Source organism: Salminus brasiliensis, chromosome 6, assembly GCF_030463535.1.
Source record: "Salminus brasiliensis chromosome 6, fSalBra1.hap2, whole genome shotgun sequence".
Classification (NCBI taxonomy): domain Eukaryota; kingdom Metazoa; phylum Chordata; class Actinopteri; order Characiformes; family Bryconidae; genus Salminus; species Salminus brasiliensis.
In genome coordinates, this window is record NC_132883.1 from 16440566 (window position 1) to 16460808 (window position 20243).

A 20243-nucleotide genomic window follows, 5' to 3' on the forward strand; every position below is an offset into this window, starting at 1 on the left:
ATGTGATGGTGATCTTTTGTGTACAAGTGGCATCTTATATGGCATACGCATATGAACACTAACTCACAGGATAAGTACTGATGAATCTAGAGGAAACCAAAGCTACATTGTCCATCAAAACTGTACAAAAAAACTTTAGAATTAAAACTGTGCCACCATGCAAAGACAGCAAACCCCAGAGCTTATAACCACCAACATATTATTCTTAATAAAAATGACACATATATGTGCATGTATTATTTTATACATGTAATGTTTCTTAATATGATAATATGCTTAAATTGAAATCCATGATAGCAGGTTAAGTAGTTATCCTGATTAATTTTATTTTGACATATGGCTACAGGCTCCATATATAATTAAAGGCATGATTGCATGATTGTAATTGATGGACATTTTAACCAAACATATAATTGGCCCATTGATTATTTGTATCTAACAAATATCTAGCAAATTAAGTATTTACATTGTAGCTTGGACTAATGTATAATACCAGAAATATGTTGATGTGTTTCATGATGTTTTTTAGTCTGCATATGGTGTTTAAGATTTAAAAAGACTCTTTAGACAATTATGGCTGTTAAGAAATTGGGTCTGTTATGACAATTCATGATCAGTAGATAATTCTTATTTTGAGCACACACTTGAGTTAAAGGCTTGTGATTTTTGTCATTTAATTAGTTAAAGTTAACTGCAACTTTTGTTGAAGTTTTATGGTTTTATGTTCTCTTTTTGGTGTCGTTTTAGTCTAAATCAAATCCATTTTATTTGTATAGGGCTTTTTACAACTGGCGTTATCACAAAGTAACTTTACAGAATCAGTAAGAAGATAAAATTACTACTACTACTTATAATAATAATAATAATAATAATGATGATAATGATGATGATGATGATGATGATGATAATAATAAGAAAAACCTAAAAGAACATTGACAGGTGTGACCATAACACTGTCACCAACAAAACATGGCATTAAACACAAAAACGAAATGAGTGATTGGTCTAAATGCTAATGACTAAAATGGAACTGGAACAAAAGATAATGATTTAAATAATCAACAATGTCTTGATACAGTTCAGTAAGTAAATATAAGACTCTAAGAGTCTCTGTCTATCTCTGATTATTATTATGGTAAGTGTATATATTGTTTTAGAAAAAACATGTTCTGCTATAACCTCATTATGTCACGCGCGCGCGTGTGAAATATCGCGATATCCTCCCCTTCTTCTCACTACGTAATGTGCCGTGCTGCTTATGGCGGCGCTGGTGACAGTGCTGAAAGCTGTTGGGGTAAGTTTTTCCTCTTTTATGTGCGAGATACGCAGATGTAAGGCTACGGGTTGAGTATGAACATCAAAACACGTTATATACGCTACATTGGGCGACTTCGGTGTCGTATTGAGGGCATGTATATTGTTTGAGTCATACGGGAAGGCCTGGGTGGGGGCCGCGGTCCTCACCGCTCGTTTCAGTGCCGCTAGCCCGTTAGCTCGCGGGCTAGTCGGGTTAATAAATCACAGCGGTAGCTAGCTCGTGCTCCCTTTAACTAAACGTGTCGACCCCAGCTTTAAAACAAAGGCTAGAGACTTCTCTAAGTGTGGCATTATGTTACTCAGCTAAATTAAAGCCGCATTGTTGTCTTAAGTTCGACGAAGTGACGAGATGCGCCGTTTTGTTGTTTCAACGTGGCTCAGTGCTAGCCAAGTCCGCTAACGTTAGCTAGCGCTAGCTCCCGTTAGCCCCTCACCGCAGTGAGATCCACTAGTTTGTCTTCTCTTTGTTGTCCGACATCTTAAGCTTGGGTGACACAAAGTGTATTTTAACCCTTGGAGGCACAAACACAAGCACTGATATGCAAACACACACACACACACACATGTCGCAGCATTTTCCCAAGACGCAACAAACGGCCAACATGGACCTCCGAGGCCGGGGTCGCACATACAGAAAGACGTCTTCAGGAATCGCGTGGTTGGGGGACAATAACTGTGTCAAACACGTTTAGCTGCATTAAAGCTGGAGTCTTTGCAGGTCGAGTTCAAAACACAGAAATCCGAGTCCTAAATCGGAACTTCTGGATAGTTAAGAGGTTTAATGGTTAAACTCTGGACGTGTTCTCGTGAGTGGTTGGAACATTTGGCAGGTTCTTGGTTGGTTAAATCCCTAATTCCTTTACTGCTTTAAACAAACGAGTCCCAATCTTTAGCTACAGATCCGGTTGCTTTTTTAGTTGATTTAATCTGATTTAAGTTTTGCTTAAAAGCAAATCTAATCTACTACTTGCTTTGTTTCGACGGGTGTCTCTTTAGTCCGCAAGACAATAGTCGACGAAGTCGGACGTTACAGAAGTTTTGTATTAATAGTCGGTGCAATTTCAACTGTTTTTTTTTTTTTGTTGGTTTTTTTTTGGGGGGGGGGGAGCAGGAACGCCGTGCTGAACGCTGGGACACGCTGCAGCTGTGGAGCGCGTGCCTGTTTTTCCCTCGAGCCTCGACACGCTGCAACTGTACAGCGCGTGCTTTTCAGCTGTGCGTGACGCAGCCAAAAACAGGGCGCTTCAGAGCCGCCTACCAGCGGCAGCGTCATCTTCCACATCCGAGAAGCCCTCGCTACGCACTAGCAGTGTTGAAACTTGAAAAGCATAAACACTACCTCGAGTGCCACTTTGGTATCTACAGGGTGGTCTCTTTACCTGGCGGATGTGGAAGCCTTTCAGTTTGATTTTTTTTTTTATTTTTGTTGCAGTAATGGGTCAGATAAGCATGCTCAAAAGGTTGGTGTAGTGGGTAATACCACCCTCCCCCGTGGCAAACAAGGGGTTGATTCCACCGATAAGAGTCTTGAGGCGAGACTCAGCATGTTCACCTACTTGTTACTCATGATTCTTCTTTATCTTGTCAAAATGCAACTAATGTAACTAGGCTGTATCACCATAAAACCAGAAGTTCCTTCAAATTAAGGAGTTTGATGGGGTAAACACTGCTAACCTTTTAAAATTATATAAAATCAAAGGTTCAAAATGGCATGTTTATGTATTAGCAGGTTGGCCTACAGCTTTTTGTTTTGGGGACTGCTCCCATTAAAGTTATAGGGCTATGGTCTTCAACCCTGCTCTGGGAGAGTTGCCTTCACACAGACTTTAGGGAAAATCCTAATCCACCTTCACCTGATCCAACTAATTACTGCCTTGGGAAGTCTTTGATTGGCTGAATGCAGGTGTTAGATTTGGGTTGGAATTAAAATCTGCAGACATTTTGAACTCTAAAGGATAAAGACGTAGGCAAATGTTTGTGTAAATAAACCTTGATTATAGTGCCAATTTCTTAGGTCACACCCAGGATAGCGCCTGACCCATTTGTGAGTCTTGTTTTGACCATTGAGATGGCAGTGTGGTAGTTTGTTGCAACACACTGACTATATTAAGTGTTGTTCCTGCCTTTTAAAGATGGCCTTTCCTCTAGTAAATCAGTGCCATCGATTGGCTAGCTTTAGCACCTGAAAAGAGACAACCTCAAAGTTCACCTGGAGCGGATCTTGCTTGAGCGTGTAATGTAAGGATTGTTGGTGCAGTTGTTGGCCATTTGAAATAAGCTCTAGGTCAGGGTAGTGTTCCATAAATACACGTCTAGCTGGAGGTATTCAGAGGCTTGTTGATCTGCTGGATGGGTGCGTTCAGTCAGCTGCCCTTGCATGTGTACAGGGCAACTGAGGAAGCTGTATTTTTAGGCCTGTGGGTGAAGAGAAGTCACTCAAGTCTGTGGGGTAGTTTGTGGTTTTTTTTTTTATTATTTTTTTTTAATAAATATAGGAAAGTACATTTAGAGAGCAGCCCAAATTGCCCTTCACATTTGAGTTTAGTCTTATTTTTGGCCCTGCTTTGACATTTAGGGGACATTTTAGTAGATCAATTACTCTCAAAATTTATCTTAAATGTCTAATAGTAGATTTTGGATAACTTTCTTGTAAAGTGAGGTGTTGTGAACTGGAGGGTGCAGTTTGCAACACATGGGTTTCTGAAGTGTGTAAATGCAGCATTTTTGAAGCCGTAGTTGGTTCTAAGATGTAATGCAGTAAATGGTGAAATGTATAGGTATGCATACAGTCTTAAGATTTAACACTCCCTCCTACTCAGCACAGTAATGTGTGTTCTGTACGTTGTAAAATGCAAAACTAATGACATGTGAGACTAAAACTTGCTCCTAGTGGTTGACTGCAGTCATCAGGCAGTTTAAGTGTGTAGTTTTATGAATGCAAAATAAAGTCGGGCCTATACTGGCATATTGGTTGAGTATAAGCCTGGCTCAACCTCTGCTTCTTTGTTAGCTTCTGCATTGCTGTAGTAGAGGTGGCATAATCTCACATTATTCATGTCCTGCAGCAGTCATGAGGTGTCTGAAGGTACCAAAGCAGTTTTTGCAGCGTGAAACTAGTTTGCAGTGAAACTTTAAAACTTCTCTTTAGTTCTAGCAAGTGGCAGTTATCTAAAAGACATTATACATGCTCATAATCTTGACGTTTTGCTCTGTAATTTCAGGTTCCTGTGGTTAATGCTAGCATAGATCTACATTTGTATTTTGTTAACTCAATTAGGATGTCATTTAGTGACCACATTTTGGGTCAGAAGAAACCAAGGCTGAAAAAACAAGTTCATGGTGTCTTCTGGCAAGATTTCTATGCAGTAGATCAATTAGTAATCTTTTCCTTTTTTTTTTCTCTCCTCTCTCTCTGAACAGTATGAAGTGAAAAAGAATTGATTTGTGTACCATCTGAAACTCCTACTTCAAGTTCAGATCACTCAGAAGAAACAAAACCAGGAAAAAAAGAACATCCCCTGAAAACGACCCAACGGTGCAACAACTCTGAAGACAGACAAGACGGAACTTCATTCTATGAAAAATTAACAGTGTAAACCAGAACAACCAAACAAAGCAACCAAAGATCTTCAAAAAAGGGAACGACTAGACTGAAGTAATCAACCATCAACGTTAACGGCAAAGACGATACTTGATCTGAGACAAGAAGTTTGTGCCTACTCAACAGCTTTGACAAAGCACACGTCCCAACGCTGCTCCAAGCCCTACTCATCCTCCCCGCACCTCTAACTCTTCTGGGGTGCGGAGAGGGCTGCTGTCTGCTAGTTTAACTTTCTTTCTCAGTTACCTCTGTAGCCCTTCTTTTTTGTCATTTTCCACTCTTCATCTTGTTCAAAGCATTGTTTCCACACCTGCGTTTGCCTTTTTTTCTTTTTCGTCTCCCTTTTTTATTCTTTCTTCGTTATTAGAGCGTGTGCCAGAAATCTGAAGTAAATAAGTGTGCGTGCTTAAGAACAAAGAATCTAAGTGTTTGACTAAGTGAAAACAGCGTTCCACGACACCTAAGCAAGGTAGGTCTTCCCCACTTCATTTCTTCTTTTCTATTTTTATTGTTGTTTGTCACTGCAAACCCAAATGTTGGTGGTGCTTATAGTGGAGTGTAGAACCAGTGACCCCAGTCCTGAAATGGAATTGCTTTTATATTTATACAGATATCATTGCTGATTCACTTAACTGCACAAATTAGCATTCCTGTGTAGTATGTTTTAAACAAGCCTGCTGCAAACCTCTGCTTTTTGGATTTAAATGTCTTATGATGTCATCAGATAAAAGATTATGAATCTGACAATACATAGCTACTGACCTTCAGGTTACATAACATAAAACAACTTAAACAATTTCAGAAGCAGTGACATGCTGCCCTTTTGCATGTTTTAAACACTCAAATGTTGCTAGAATTTATAAGATGCAGTAAATGAAGACGTAATGCTTTTGTTTTTCTCCACGCAAAGGCATGCCTGTTCTTGCTCAGTGTAACAGAGTTGATAATGCATATTGCTTGAATCTGTTAAACTGGGCCAGTACTTAAACGGGTTGAACGGGTTTAATTATGTGGCAAGTTATCATTGTGTGGGCTGGATACGCTTTCCAGTCTATTCCCAAAAAATCCAAATTCAAGCCTGGCTATGTCAGTTAAGGGTGAAATATTAAGTAGCTGTGGAACAGTGGATCAAAAAAGAAATCGTCTCCCAATGCAAAAAATGTGACCGTGTATTGTGGATTTAAAATAGCTCTTTAGCAAATGTGAAAACAAAGCTTTCAAAATATTTAATACATTTTATTCCTTTATTAAATAAACCACTTGGACTTTTCTTGTGCCATGCACATTCGGCTTGCCTAAAGCATTCCTGTCCCAACACAGACCATGGCTCCTTTTTGACCCAGACTGTGCAGCTTTGCTCACTGGCTGTTGTTGCTTTTTCTTCTCCCTCCTTTATTTTTTTTATTTTTTTTATTTTTTACCCCACCACCCTTCTCTCCCTATCTTCACCTTTGCAGAAATCCAGAGGTTTCAGCTTCACTTGACAAAATAACAGGAATGTTTAAATAAAAAAAATTTAAAAAAAAACTTGACCGGGAAAAAAAACGAAAAGGGGGACAAATTAGTAAACCTGTAATCCAGGTTAACCCAGGTGTGGCAAATTTGGTTAGAGTTGTATGGGAAAATAATGGGCAGTCCCTGGAAAGGCTTTGTAGAGTTTACCTTGCCTGCGTCGCCTCCTGCTGCGTTTGTTAGCGCTGACCTGAGCAGCACCTCCCCTGTTGGGCTCAGCCTGTCTCCGTACGGCCGATCCGTAAGTGCCACCCGTCTGCCTCTCACCCCACCGCCCTCCCTCATGCTTTCTTTCTCACTCTTCTCTCCTGTCTCTTCCTCAACCCTTACTCGTCCTTCCATCGAAACACCCCACTTTCGTTCCCCTCTGCACTGTCCAGCTTAACCTTTCCATGACCCCACCCAGTCACCGGGCTCAGAGACTAGCTTCGGCTCAGAGACGGTCAGAGAGGGGTGGCAGGCAAGGCCAGGGACGCTGTCTGGAGGAGTTGCAGGGTCTAAACCAATTTCAGTTGCTTTGTGACAAACCCATTACCTTCTGAGAAGTTGAAGGCTAGCTGTTTTGCTGGCAGCCAGTGAAAAGAGCCAGAGCCAGTATTTGGTGTTTAAGATGATTCGTTATGATAACTGATTTCCCCTTTTCACTGTCTGAACCAGCTCTTCTTTGATGTAATGAAGTCTGTGTCTTAAGCAGCTTTACTGGAAAGTTAAGTATTTTAGTGAAAAAAAGAGATTACGAAAAGTTACGCTTGGTGGCTCCATAAGAACAATTCTAACACTGGCAAAGTACGCTGTGTGAAAGCCTCATGACTGAGTTTGTTCAGGCAGATTTGTGTTGACCTATATATTTTTATTATTCCTGGGGCATTTGGTTTTAATCAGATTTTTTTTAGGGTTTGCCACCGAATGACCCAGTGGTCGAGGCTGGTCATTCTGTGCCCTTTTCATGTAACCAACCATTTGCCATCGCTGTTTTGTAGTAGCATCCTTTAGGTTTCGAACTGATCATAATGGCTCCCGAGAGTTCCCCCGGCATGTTGTAGAACAGAACAATGAATAGAATTAGATCTATAGTTACCTTGATTTATTTATTTTTTTTGTAGGCTTCATTCCTCAGCTGTCATGATGACCCTTCTGTTACTCCAGCTTTTCATTTTCCTAAAGCGGTGCATCTCTGATGGTCATGCATGTGAAATAGCTATTATTGTATCTACACCCACTTTAGGGTGGGGGGAGGTTAAGAATATCGGCTTTAGTGTGGCACATGTCTTGAATGTCAGTGAGAATACAAAGCTTTACCCATGGTGGGAAATGAATCTCAAGCTGTCATAGGCCTTCCTTGTGTTTGGCATGGGTTTAACAGGTTCTACATGCAGATCAGTCCCAGACGGTTTCCTGAACTGGGTCTCAGATGCCCCCTCTCTATTTTTATGCAGAGATGTGATGTAAACTTGGTGGCTTTTTGTTTTAGATAAATGAGTAGTGCCTTTTTTTTTTTTTTTTTTTTAATTGATCCTCTTTCCACCCCTCTCAGTTTCCTTTATCCGTAAGAACTCTGCTGAAGATGGAGAGGACATGCACAGATACATCTGCCCCTACTGTTGCTGCCCCTGTCCCTGCCCCTGACACTTCCACCTTCAGCCAACCAATCCCCCGCTCCGCCTCTGTCTCCTGCCACACATCTCGTGCGGCATCAGGGAAAAGGCATAAGCGTACCCCTTTGTATCAGAGATCTGTAAGTGGGCATGTTAGAGTGCTGCCCTACCAGTCTGACTTGTCGGACGCTAGTTGTCTCTAATTGCATGGTTTTGAGTTGATTTTTGAAGTATTAACCAGCAGTCAGTTTTCAGACTGAAGATTTTGTAGCTGAATGTATTTGGTTTTGCGACTAATTTTTCACCACGCTTGTTACTGATTTGGTGTCCTCAGTTGGAGTAACAAAAATGACACCACTGTTGCATGTGTTTACGCTGATAAATTGACGTGTGAGTGAGTTCACGTCACCTCTTTTGAAGCATGAGTTTCAGTGAAACAGCCAGAAGGTGCTGGCATTGTTTGTATTGATGTTTTAGTAATGAAGTGGTGTGAATCCATAGAGGCCTAACCCATATAACGCATTGGACTAAGTCTGAATGTGTCCCTTTTGTTCAGATCACCAGTGCAGGCCGATTACACTGGAAAACTGTCGCACGGTCCTCTGGGTGTGCTAACCACAATGAGGAAGCAGGGACTGCTTGTTGGGTTTCAACTGCTTTACAAGTTGTACATGAACCTAATTCACATGCCAAACACACATGGGGAAGAGATGTCGTGTCACACCTGTATCACTTGTGCTCATAAAACGTCTCACGCCTAATAAGCAGGATCTAACATTTCATTCCTGCATCTTTAGCTTGGTCTTATTATTTCCATTCAGATGAGTTTCGACCCAAGTCTGCTGCACAGCAATGGCTTTGCGAACGGTACTGGCGTGGGCCTGCGGGAGACTGGTGTGGTGGAGAAGCTGCTCACCTCCTATGGCTTCATCCAGTGCTCCGAGAGGCAGGCTCGTCTCTTCTTCCACTGCTCACAGTACAATGGCAATCTGCAGGAGCTCAAAATTGGAGGTAAGTGGGTGATTAAGCAGCTGAAAGGCCCAACCAAAAATGTTTGGCTAATGAAATCAGTGAGGGTTGTGTGAATTCCCAATGAAAATGCAGTAGATAAAACATATGTGGCTGCATATGATTGTCATGGTTTTCATGAAATGAGCTGTCAAAGAATTAGCGTTGCCATAAGTGCAATTGTGGTGGTGTTCACCTCAGTTCTTTAAGGCACACTTCTTATGTTTTCTTTCCCTTCTCTCCACTGCTTTCAGATGATGTGGAGTTTGAGGTGTCGTCTGACAGGCGCACTGGCAAGCCAATAGCTGTGAAGCTTGTAAAGATCAAGGCCGAGGTGCTGCCCGAAGAGCGAATCTCTGGGCAGGTGGGGCCTGACTTGCACGCCTCTCCCTTTACTATGCTGCATGGTTATATACATCCACATCCAGTTAAGGAACACATTTTCTCTTGGTTGTTTTTGTCCTCGTCTGATCAGTGTCAATTTGTTTATTTTATTTATTGGGTGGGAGGGTTCAGGCTCATTTTAAACTCACTTGTCTGGCAATGTTTGTTCAAAAGTGACTCTCATTGGATAATCTGTTTATTACTCCAAATAGTCAAATGTAGACTGGTTTCCCTTAATTGAGGAACTTTGCTTTTTTGTGGGTTCACAATGGGCTTGAATGTCTTTGATGTGTCTTGTTGTGTCAGTTGGTTTTTTTTGTGTGGTATTAGTGGGTTATGGGACCCGTTTTTATTAATTTACTGCTGTAAGCGTATCAGTTTTCACCTTCGTGTCTCATTTAATTGTTTAATTGACTCGTAATCAAACATTTTTAAATCATGTGCTGTTGGTTTTTTGCCAGTGCTTTCTCTAACTGTGTTGATGGTGCTGCTATACAGGTAGTCTCAGCCATCCCCAACCACCTGGATGGGAAGTCTGCACCTGGCCAGGTTCCCACTGGCAGTGTGTGCTACGAAAGGAATGGGGTATAAAACTCAGTTTCTACTAATCAGTGTAATCTAAACTTGAAACTAAACTTTAGTAAGGCTGGTTTCCATATGTCTGTGTAACTGTCTATGGATTTGCTTTTATGTGTTGACAATATTGTAACACTTTGGTCCTATTTGATCTCAGCTGCTGTTTGTACATACTAAAATAAAGATCTATTAGTTTGCTTGGTGCCTATTGAAGGAAACTGGTATTATGTCAACCTGTTAACCTTTAAAAAAAACATGCAATATAAAACCAATAGTTTTTAAAAGATAGATATTTAAAGTTTGAGCTGGCACAATACCACTTTCTTCTGATACTAGTGCAGTTTTACCATTTAAGGTGGATCAAAAAGTTTAGAAAAGGAGCTGACCTCAGCTTACTAAATTTGATTCTTTACTATTGTTGCAGTGTGTTGATCTGTGCCATCTCTAGTTGATAGAATGATATTCCTCTGTTGATGAATGTTAAGTGTAGATTAACTTTCTATATGGAACTTCCCCCCAGGAGGTGTTTTATCTGACCTACACCCCTGATGATGTGGAGGGTAATATGCATCTGGACACAGGAGACAAAGTCAGTTTCTACATGGAGACTAACAAACAGTGAGTACTCTTTTAAAGACTTATTGTACTAGAAACATCAAGTAACACTAATACACATGTATCTAAGATGTATGTTTGCCTTTTAGTACTGGAGCAGTCAGTGCCCGTAATATTGTGTTGGTCAAGAAGAAGCAGATGAGGTGTCAAGGAGTAGTTTGTGCCACTAAGGTAAATGTGCATCTATATCTAAAAATATGTAGAGAAGTTATTCATACAAAAATGATTTAAATAATATTTCAAGTGTCTGTCTGTTAAAGTTGTGGTCTTTCCTCCTTAGGAGGCATTTGGATTCATCGAGAGAGCGGATGTGGTGAAGGAGATTTTCTTTCACTACAGTGAGTTTAAGGGTGACCTAGAGGCACTGCAAGCTGGAGATGATGTGGAGTTCACCATTAAAGATAGGAATGTAAGTATTTACATGGATTTGCAAAATCTTCAGTTAGTTCAGACCAGTAAACGATACTCCATGTTGCCTTTCAAGTAGAATGCGTAGGCAAGCTGTTATCTGAACTCTTCCCTTTTCTTTCCATATAGGGGAAGGAGGTGGCTACAGATGTGCGTCTGCTCCCTCAGGGCACGGTTATTTTTGAGGACATCAGTATTGAACAGTTTGAGGGCACGGTCACCAAGGTTATTCCGAAGGTTCCCACCAAGAATCAGGTACGTTCCCACCCCCCCTTTCTAAACTGATTCAACTCCGCTGAGTGGCAGAAGTTGCCGTAGTCTTGAAGGTGGTGTTTTTCTCTCAGAACGACCCCCTGCCTGGCCGAATATGTGCTAGGATTAACTTCAATGAAAAAGAACTTCTGTTTGGAGAGAAAGATACCAAGTCTAAAGTGACTCTTCTGGAAGGAGACCATGTCCAGTTCAACATTTCCACTGACCGCCGAGACAAGCTTGAACGCGCTACAAACATTGATATCCTTCCGGACACCTTCCATTTCACTAAGGAGGCCCGGGAAATGGTGATGATCTCTTCCTTTAAGTTGATTGAATTAATATACAGAGCTAATTAATAAGTTAATAAATAAGAACAGTGTGGTATAATGCAAAACATTGGCTCTTAAAGTTCTCCTCAACCCTAGCCACCCTTATATTTTCTTACCTTCTCTGTCGGTCTCTAGGGCGTGATAGCTGCAATGCGTGATGGGTTTGGTTTTATTAAGTGTGTGGACCGTGATGCCAGAATGTTCTTCCACTTCAGTGAGGTTTTGGAAGAGAGCCCACTGCACATCTCTGATGAAGTGGAGTTCACCGTTGTTCCAGTGAGTTACAGAGTGGCAACACATTTTAATAAATTTTCATCCCTGTGCTGTCCTCCTTATGCATTTAGTGCACAGCTCTAGTCCTCTAGACACAGGCATGGAGCCCTCATCCAGCGTTTTACTGTTTTTAGCCCATAACTTTCAGTTTGGGCTTGGTGGCTTGTCCTTCAACATGGCCATATTTAAAACGTTTGGCTTGTTTGATTGGCTAACACTCTTAGGGTTTCAGCTGCGAATGTAATTACCAATTATCTTGGTCCACTAAAAACGGGATGAGAGTAATGTTAGATCTTCCCAGATGGATCTAATGGGATAAAATGTCATTGCAGAACTACAACAAACCGGGTGGTTTTTGGACCAAAAACAGCAGAAAATAGACAGCATAACAAATGCACTGTTTACCTGCTGCTCTCTAATTTATGCAGAGGCTAGGGGTTACTCCAAGTTTTCCTCTTCCCCAACTTTCCGTTCCGCCTTTAATAATGCAGCAGTTACGCTCTACTGTTGAAATGGACTCATTAGAACTGCGGCACTATTTCAGATGAGGTTTCAGGAGAGAAATTCACCTAAGAATCTAATTTTCACACTTGTTTTAGCTGCTAACTGGTAATATCTCTGCATTTATCAGTTCAAATAAAGCTGTTTAGTTTCCTTCACTGGAATAAGGTCTCGATTAATTCTTTCTGGAGTTGCTTTCCAAAAAATGAGAAGTTTGTCTGCAGCAGCTAAGGATCATGTCTATTAATGCCTAGAGGACGTCCCTGCTAGGGACGTGCCCTAGCAAATATAAGGATCCACACTTTAAAAGTCGGTACCCAATCCATTAAATATTTCTGCATCAGCCCTCGATCCTGAGCCACTGGATTAAATTGGGACATCCCTAAATGTTTTGCCATCTTATGAGGTAAAGCTGGTAGTGGTGCTCTGGTGCAAACGAGTTTAATACGCACTGGAGGAGCTCAGAGATGTGTGCTCTGAGACTTGATGCCAATCAAACAATTTCTCAGGACCCAAGGTAATTTTTAATCCTGTCTGAATAGGGCTTAAAACATGCAAGTCTTCATCATTCCAATTTTTCTAATCGAGATGCTGCTTTGTTCTGTGGTGTTTGACAGTCATTTTTTGGTGTTTTGGTCGGTGTGCTCTGTTAGGTATTGTATTAACAATGGCCATTTAAAGTGGGGCTTTCAGAAGGAATTGATGTGCACGCTCTCCTCTGTCTTACATTAAGTGTGTGTGTGTGTGCGCGCGCTAATTTGACTGTTCTTGATTTGAAGCTTAATTCGGTTTCCCACAAGCACTGGGCCCTAATGTGTCACTTGTCTTTTGTTAGGACATGCTGTCTGCCCAGAGGAACCATGCAGTGAGGATCAAGAAGCTGCCCAAGGGCACAGTGTCCTTCCACACCCAGTCTGAGCAGCGCTTCATGGGCATTGTGGAGAAGGAGGCCATGTGTGCTTCCAACAGCAAGACCAATGCCAGCCCCAGCAAGGGCAAAGAAAAGGTACATTTCTTGTATACAAATTAAATCAGACCCTTCCATATCGGCTTGCTTTCAGTTTGGAGCTGTCAGTATTTTTTTCTTTTTTTCCCTTCCTCTCAGCAATAAAGTAGCATTTAGGAACCCAGTTCTGTTTTTGCAGATTATTTTTCTTCAAGGCATGAGACCCTTCTGCCTCTTACTTTTTGCCTAGGCTTTCTTTTTCATCCTTTCTTTCTAATCTTTGTTTCCATTTCCTTTCCCTCCCCCTGTATCAATCATGCACCTCTTCATTAGAAAAAAGAAAAGGTAGGCTTCTGTTTTCTGCATGCTACCTTTCAGACAACATGCAGACACTTCTTACAAAACAAATGTCAGGGGAAATAGTTTACAACAAGAACACCTTGATGTCAGTTTGTTGCCCTATTTTACAGAGAACCTTATTTTTTTTTATGTGGAGGGCATAATGACTTAAATTATCTAATTTTTTTTTCATCTTTCAAGGTTAAAGTTGATAAGGTCAGTTGTGAGATTTAATGATTTAGTTATTGGCATGATTTTTTTGGATTGTTTGTTTTTTGTTTTGTTGTTGGTATTCTCCCCTCTTATGTATATGAAGTTTAAGTACCTGCTGTAGCAACCAGGGACAGGGATACTGTTTAACTAAAAAAAGGCTTCTGTCTAACTTCTAATCTACCACTGATTTCACCCCACGTTTCATACAAGTATTGCCACAAACATTTAATATTGATGGTTGATTTGATTTTCAACAGACTAATCACTCAGCTTGCATTTGTCTGATTGTACTCATGCTATTACTTTATAGCTGTTCTGCATTGAGTCAGTGTTCATAGAACAGCCTAATTAGCAGTGATTAGGCTAATTAGAGCATATTTTAAATGTTGCAAAAAAATGAGCTGTTATGCTTGTGTGTAACTTGCTCCTCTGTAGCATTTAACTGGAAGAATTAGGCATCCTATACAACCATCTTGTTTGAGAGCTGCCTTGTATTACAGACACAGATTAATGAAATCCTGTGTTAAATTTATAAATTGTTTAATCCGTTATTTTGGAAATTGGATTTGGCTTACTCTGTGTCTGGTGGACCAGTTCCTGTCCTGTGTTCTGACTGACCTTGTTGTGCTGTGTGTGCAGGATATAGAGGAAGGAGTTATTGCATATGAAGACTGTGGCGTGAAGCTGACTGTGCCATATCATATCAAGGACCTGGATGGATGTGTGTTCCCCCAGTTAGGAGATAAGGTACTTTACTTGATTAACTTTCTAAATACAGTTCAATCCACTAGTGTTGGAATAATGGGTGTTAGAATAATAAGAATTTCTCTTTGCTTCAAAACGTTCTAATAAGAAGGTGGATGAGGTGCACAGAATAAGCGTCAACATAGGATAGGATATTACTTCCACATGTAATTGTCTAGAAAATTTAATTATCTTTGCACAATGAGAGTGTAATCAGCTAACTGACCTCTATTTTAAAGAACCCCTATTTAAAGGGCCAGTAACTTTAATTAAATGAAGTTCGTTGTGTAATGCTCTTCAGGTGGAGTTCTCAATCAGTGAGGTGAAGAGGACTGGCCTGCAGAGTGCAGTCTCCCTTAAGATTCTCAACCGCACCACCAACACAAAGAGGCTTTTGGGCTTCATTGCAACACTGAAAGATAACTTTGGTTTTATTGAGACAGCCAATCATGACCAGGAGATTTTCTTCCACTACAGGTAATGCATATTCTGGCCAGGAGCTCAAGCTGTAATACATTTTTGAACATATATTTTAGAATTAAGATGTTTCATTTCTAATTGTTGAAGCCATTCTTATTTATTTTTTTATCTTTTTATTTCTGTACAGTGAGATGTGTGGTAATGTGGACAACCTGGAGCTGGGGGATGCAGTGGAGTATACTCAGGCTAAAGGCAAAGGGAATAAAATCAGCGCAGAGAAGGTCACTAAAGTCCCACCTGGTATGTAGGTGTGGGATGGGGTGTTTTTGGTTGTTTTTTTTGTTTTTTTTTAATTATATAAAAGCACTTGGTGGCATAAGTGTATCTGGTTGGCTATGAATCTGGTTTGCTGGTGTTTAAACCACAGAACCTGGAGCTTTATATTAAAGAGGTTTTTTGTTTTTCTCAGTGAATGGAGCCGGAGAGGATATTAGCAGTAACGTGTTTCTGGGGAAAGTGATTCGGCCCCTGCGCAGCGTTGACCCCTCTCAGACTGAGTATCAGGGGCTTATTGAGGTCACAGAAGAAGGTGAGCTGCTAAATCATCTATTATTCTGTTTACTTTATTCTTTCCAGTTCAAAATCATGTGCTTAATTTCTTCACTCTGGGCATTCAGAAGCAATACTTGCTTACTGGTTAGTCTTTTAGGCTAGGGCCTGGTTCTTGTTAAAGTTTAATCATACTGGTGTGATTCTTTACTCATTTGCCCTGCCTTGCTTAACCCAATCTTACCAGGCTCAAGTAAGACACAGAATTATCCATTTGGCATTGTGGGAATGGCCAACAAGGGGGACTGCTTGCAGAAAGGAGAACTGGTAAAGTTTCAGCTGTGCACCGTGCCTCAGACAGGACAGAGGATGGCCTGCAACGTTGTCCCGCAGCGCCGCGCTCTGGTGGAGTGTGTTAAAGACCAGGTAATGAAACTGTTCACAACGGTGTTGTCCACTGTGTGACCGTTTAAATAGCATCTTCTGACAGTTAATATGAAGGTTCTCTGTACTACCTGCCATGTTGTAACCTATCACTTCTTTATTTTCCCAGTTTGGTTTCATCACATATGAGGTAGGCGAGAGCAAGAAGCTTTTCTTCCACATGAAGGAGGTGCAGGATGGCCTGGAGCTTCAGGCTGGAGATGAAGTGGAGTTCTCAGTCATTCTAAACCAGCGCACGGGGAAGTGTAGTGCCTGCAATGTCCGCAGAGTCAGGTGTGGCAGTGATCACTTTTGTTGGGTATCTGTTTCAAAGGGGTGCTTCATTAGCTCATTTTCCAGTGTTTGCCCAGAGATTCTGGTCTTATGCATGGACCACACAAGATAATCCTGCTGAGTCTCCTAGTCGTGGCTAGTGTCTGGAAATAATAAACTAGTTGTGGTGAAAAATTGGTTTAAAAGTATTCTTGTGTTAAGAGGGCAAGTTTTGAGACTGCTGCTGTTTATAGCAAGTTTTAATTTAGTAAGTTGGTAATTTAGGTAATTATCTAAAGACTTAAGCAGTCTGAATCTACTTTTGAAAACTCACTACAAGTGTTTGTGTCCAAACCAGCGAGTGTCCTAAACCGGTGGCAACCCCTCGACCTGACCGACTGGTGAATCGACTGAAGAGCATTACCCTTGATGATGCCAGTGCTCCACGTCTGGTGATTATTAGACAACCCCGAGGTCCTGATAACTCAAAGGTAAACTCTCCAACTTTTTTGTTTTTGTGTAGGGAGGGAAGGATTTAACTTTTATAACCTGACCAATGTCTTTCTTTCAAGGGCTTCAATGTGGAGAGAAAGCTTCGCAAGGCCAGCGTGATCGAGTGAATTTTTATGTTCACTGCTTCTCCCTCTCCATGAAGACATGCAGCACCTCAGAAAACAGAAGCAATCAAGACTAAAGGACAGGGAAGGGATTTGCACTGTTAAACACCAATAAACATGGAGTCAGATACACATGCACACGTGTACGTACACACACACACACACACACACACACACACACACACACACACACACACACACACACACACACACACACACAAACATACATCCGCATGCACATGCCCTCTCCCTGTCCCTGAATCCCTTCCAAAAAAAAATCCACTCATCTCACTTTACCTTTCATGTTAGTGTGATGTTTGAGAGCTTAACAATGAGAATTCCCAGTTTGTGAGAGTGTATGTGTGTTTTCTGTGAGTTGCGTAACAAGTATTTTTTAAAGAAATCTTTGAGGGAATGAAACGTGTAGGCGTTGAGACAGAAAAGGAGGTTTCACAGTTCCAACACATGTGAAAGTCAGATGTGGAGAGAGTAGGCTGGCTAATATGTTCCTGTTTTTGGCTCAAAGTGAAAACGTATGGAATTGTGTGCCTGTTCCTTTTATTTTGTCCTTTGTATTTCTCCCTTGTGGCAGTGTGAGTGAGGGATGTCTGGAGCGTTGTAATTTCTTCAACTTCAGCTAATTTTGTTCTTTCTGTCTCTTACCGGAAGCATACTCACTTTGTTGAGCATCCCAATTCCAGATCAAGCTTTTCAGTGGAGAGATGTTTAGTGTGTTTCACAAGCTTCTGTTCCGTTGTTTAGAACAGCTTTTGCAACCACTTGCATTTGAAGCACTGCTCTAGGCATAGACTGCTCACGTTTGTGTTTTGTTTGTTTTTTTCCTCCCCCTTTTGTTTCCCCGCCCCAATTTAAGTTTGAGTTGATTTATTCTTTGATTTATTTTTTTTTTATAATAAACTTTACAGTTGTCCTTGATTTCACAAGCTCATTCATGTTCGTCAGATGCAGAATTCCTAATGGCTTCTTGTCCCCTAGCCCCCTTTTTTCTTTTTTTTCTTTTTTTTGTCCTCCTCTCCCCATTGCACACCATACTTTTGCTTTTTTTATTATACTATTTAAACTCACTGTCTGCTAATGGAAAATAAAGTAAGATTAAGGTGCCTAAAGTCTGTAAATGAAACAAAATAAAATAAAAAAAAAAAAAAAACCTTGGGGGGGGAAAAAAACGTACTGTTTCCCCAGTCCCCAGAACAATCTTAGGGTGGCTTTTTTTTTTCTTCTTCTTCCTTTTTTTTTTTCCCCCCCTTTTCTTTTACTTCTCCTCCAAGTAGAATTAATACTGGTCTGCATCCCAAGTACCGTGGATGAAAAATGCTATATGTAATGTGTGCTTTTTACTTAGTGGGAGGTTTCAAAAAAATTAAACAATAAAGCAAAGTGTAATGTGAGAAATAAAACAGGAAAACAAGACAAAATGATCTATTCGAAATCATGAAGATCAGGATTTCAATAAATGTGGATAGAGACTATTTGCTGTGCTTCTTACTGAAAATCAGAATATAACTGTTATGAATTTTCTCTGGAGACCAGTGGGTTACTGTTGAGCCACTTGTTCTCTGCTATACTTTTGTTAATGGTCTTGAATGAAACAATTGAAATAAACGTTTTATGAAAATCACTTCGCATGAGGTAGATTTATATGTTCTAATGCACAGAGAACATTTCCAGTGCAAAGGAAATTGTAGCTTTACAGGAGAAGGGGGGGGGGTAATGCTCCCAAGTGATTTTTGAAGCATTTTTATTAGTTTGTTCATTATGGAATTTTGATCTAATATAAAGAAATGCCTGATATGGCAAAATGGAGATGTAAGATGTTACATTAACATTATGGAGGTAATGGTTTTGGTAGTACTGTATTTGGATTGTTTGTGTGTTGGGTCTTTCCTGAAACAAGCTCTTAAACAAACCCGAACACTGCCTGTATTTAAATTAGTTTGAACTCCCAGGAAACAAAATCTATACATATGCCAAAGTGTCAAGAAAAGCTTTCCAATAACTAGTAAACATGCTGGTTGAAAAGCATGCTAGCTTGTATTTATTTGCTAAGCTACACAGGAATTGCTGAATGGCTTCCAGCTGCATATGTAAGCATTACTGTAGATCAATTAGAATAGGTATTTGAACAGTCCTGCTCAGCATGCTGTTCAAATTTTAATATCATGAGACCGAGACCAAGACAACACCTAAAAACTAAACAGTACCTCGCCATTGTGAGGCTTCAAACAGGATGTTCAGACTGAGTGTCATCAGCAGGTTGCAACAGAGAGACTGGAAAAGTGTCGCAGAAAGGCTTAGAAGTAGACGTCCTTTGGCCACATCCCACATGGATGACCACTTCATTGTGAACAGTGCCCTGCGGAACTGGATGTTAAATGCCACACAGCTCCAGGCACATGTAAGGGAGGTGAGAGGCACCCAAGTGTCATGTCAGCCCATTCGAAACCACTCACATCAGCCAGGGTACCTGACCACACCTCCACGCACAGGTGTCATTGTCTTGCATGGGCCAGGGAGCAGACGACATCAGTGCTGTTCACTGATGAAAGTCGATTCACGCTGAGCAGAAACGATGGCCGTCAGCGATGTTGGAGACGTCAAGGAGAGCGTTATGCATCAGCCACTGTTGTCACCAGATAAGCCTTTGGTGGTGTCTAGTCAATACAGAACTTTGTGTGTGGTACTGTTACAAGCCCATACTACTTGAATAACATCATTAATCCAGTCATTGTGCCTCTGCATGAACAACACAGGCCTAATTTCATCGTCATGGACGAGGTCGCATGGTTAGGGAACGGCTGCTGCAGAGTGGGGTACCTCAGATGGAGTGGCCTGAACTTTCTCCAGACCTGAATCTTATAGAACACCTATGGGAACATCTGAGTCGCTGTATAGAGGCTCATAACTCGTACCCTGCCCTTCAAGAAGAGTGGAATGCCATGCCTCAAAAGCCAATAAGTCAACTTGTGAACAGCATGAGACCTTGTTGACAAGCTGTAATTGATGCTCAAAGACACAAGTTAACACAAGTTATTGAGACACTGACATTTTATGTTGGGGTATAGCCACCACTGTTGTTGGCTTTTGTATCAATAAATTGCTTAAGATGAGAAAATCATCATCCATCACCATTGCATGCTTCTACTTAAATACCCTACTTTCATGATATAATATCACTGTAGCGTGAACCTTTTTACGGTTTCCATCAATTTCACCCGAAAGCCAAATACCCCTAACTTTTTGTGAGTAATATATTCTAGCAAGCTACGTATGTAGCCATGTTGTCCATCTTTCAGCTAGTCTGTCATTTGTCACATTGGCCATATG

At 40.9% G+C, this 20243-nt stretch overlaps 1 protein-coding gene across 5 annotated transcripts; it reads left to right on the forward strand.

The window, feature by feature from the left end:
• Positions 1 to 1203: 1203 nt before the first annotated feature.
• csde1 (cold shock domain containing E1, RNA-binding) lies at positions 1204 to 18537 on the forward strand. 5 transcript variants are annotated; one of them, XM_072681845.1, is made up of 21 exons: positions 1204 to 1294; positions 4738 to 5387; positions 6376 to 6671; positions 8847 to 9036; positions 9288 to 9460; positions 9916 to 10002; positions 10514 to 10611; positions 10698 to 10779; positions 10889 to 11017; positions 11146 to 11271; positions 11361 to 11576; positions 11736 to 11876; positions 13210 to 13380; positions 14512 to 14619; positions 14918 to 15093; positions 15224 to 15336; positions 15506 to 15625; positions 15833 to 16011; positions 16139 to 16302; positions 16640 to 16772; positions 16854 to 18537. In XM_072681845.1, the coding sequence occupies exons 3-21, from the start codon at positions 6546 to 6548 to the stop codon at positions 16899 to 16901; spliced, it is 2580 nt and encodes an 859-aa protein (XP_072537946.1). In that variant the 5' UTR covers positions 1204 to 1294; positions 4738 to 5387; positions 6376 to 6545; the 3' UTR covers positions 16902 to 18537. The 5 variants fall into 5 exon arrangements, with proteins under 5 accessions (XP_072537946.1, XP_072537947.1, XP_072537948.1 ...); XM_072681846.1 differs by having other exon boundaries at positions 10517 to 10611; XM_072681847.1 differs by having other exon boundaries at positions 9288 to 9397.
• The last annotated feature ends 1706 nt before the right edge of the window (positions 18538 to 20243 follow it).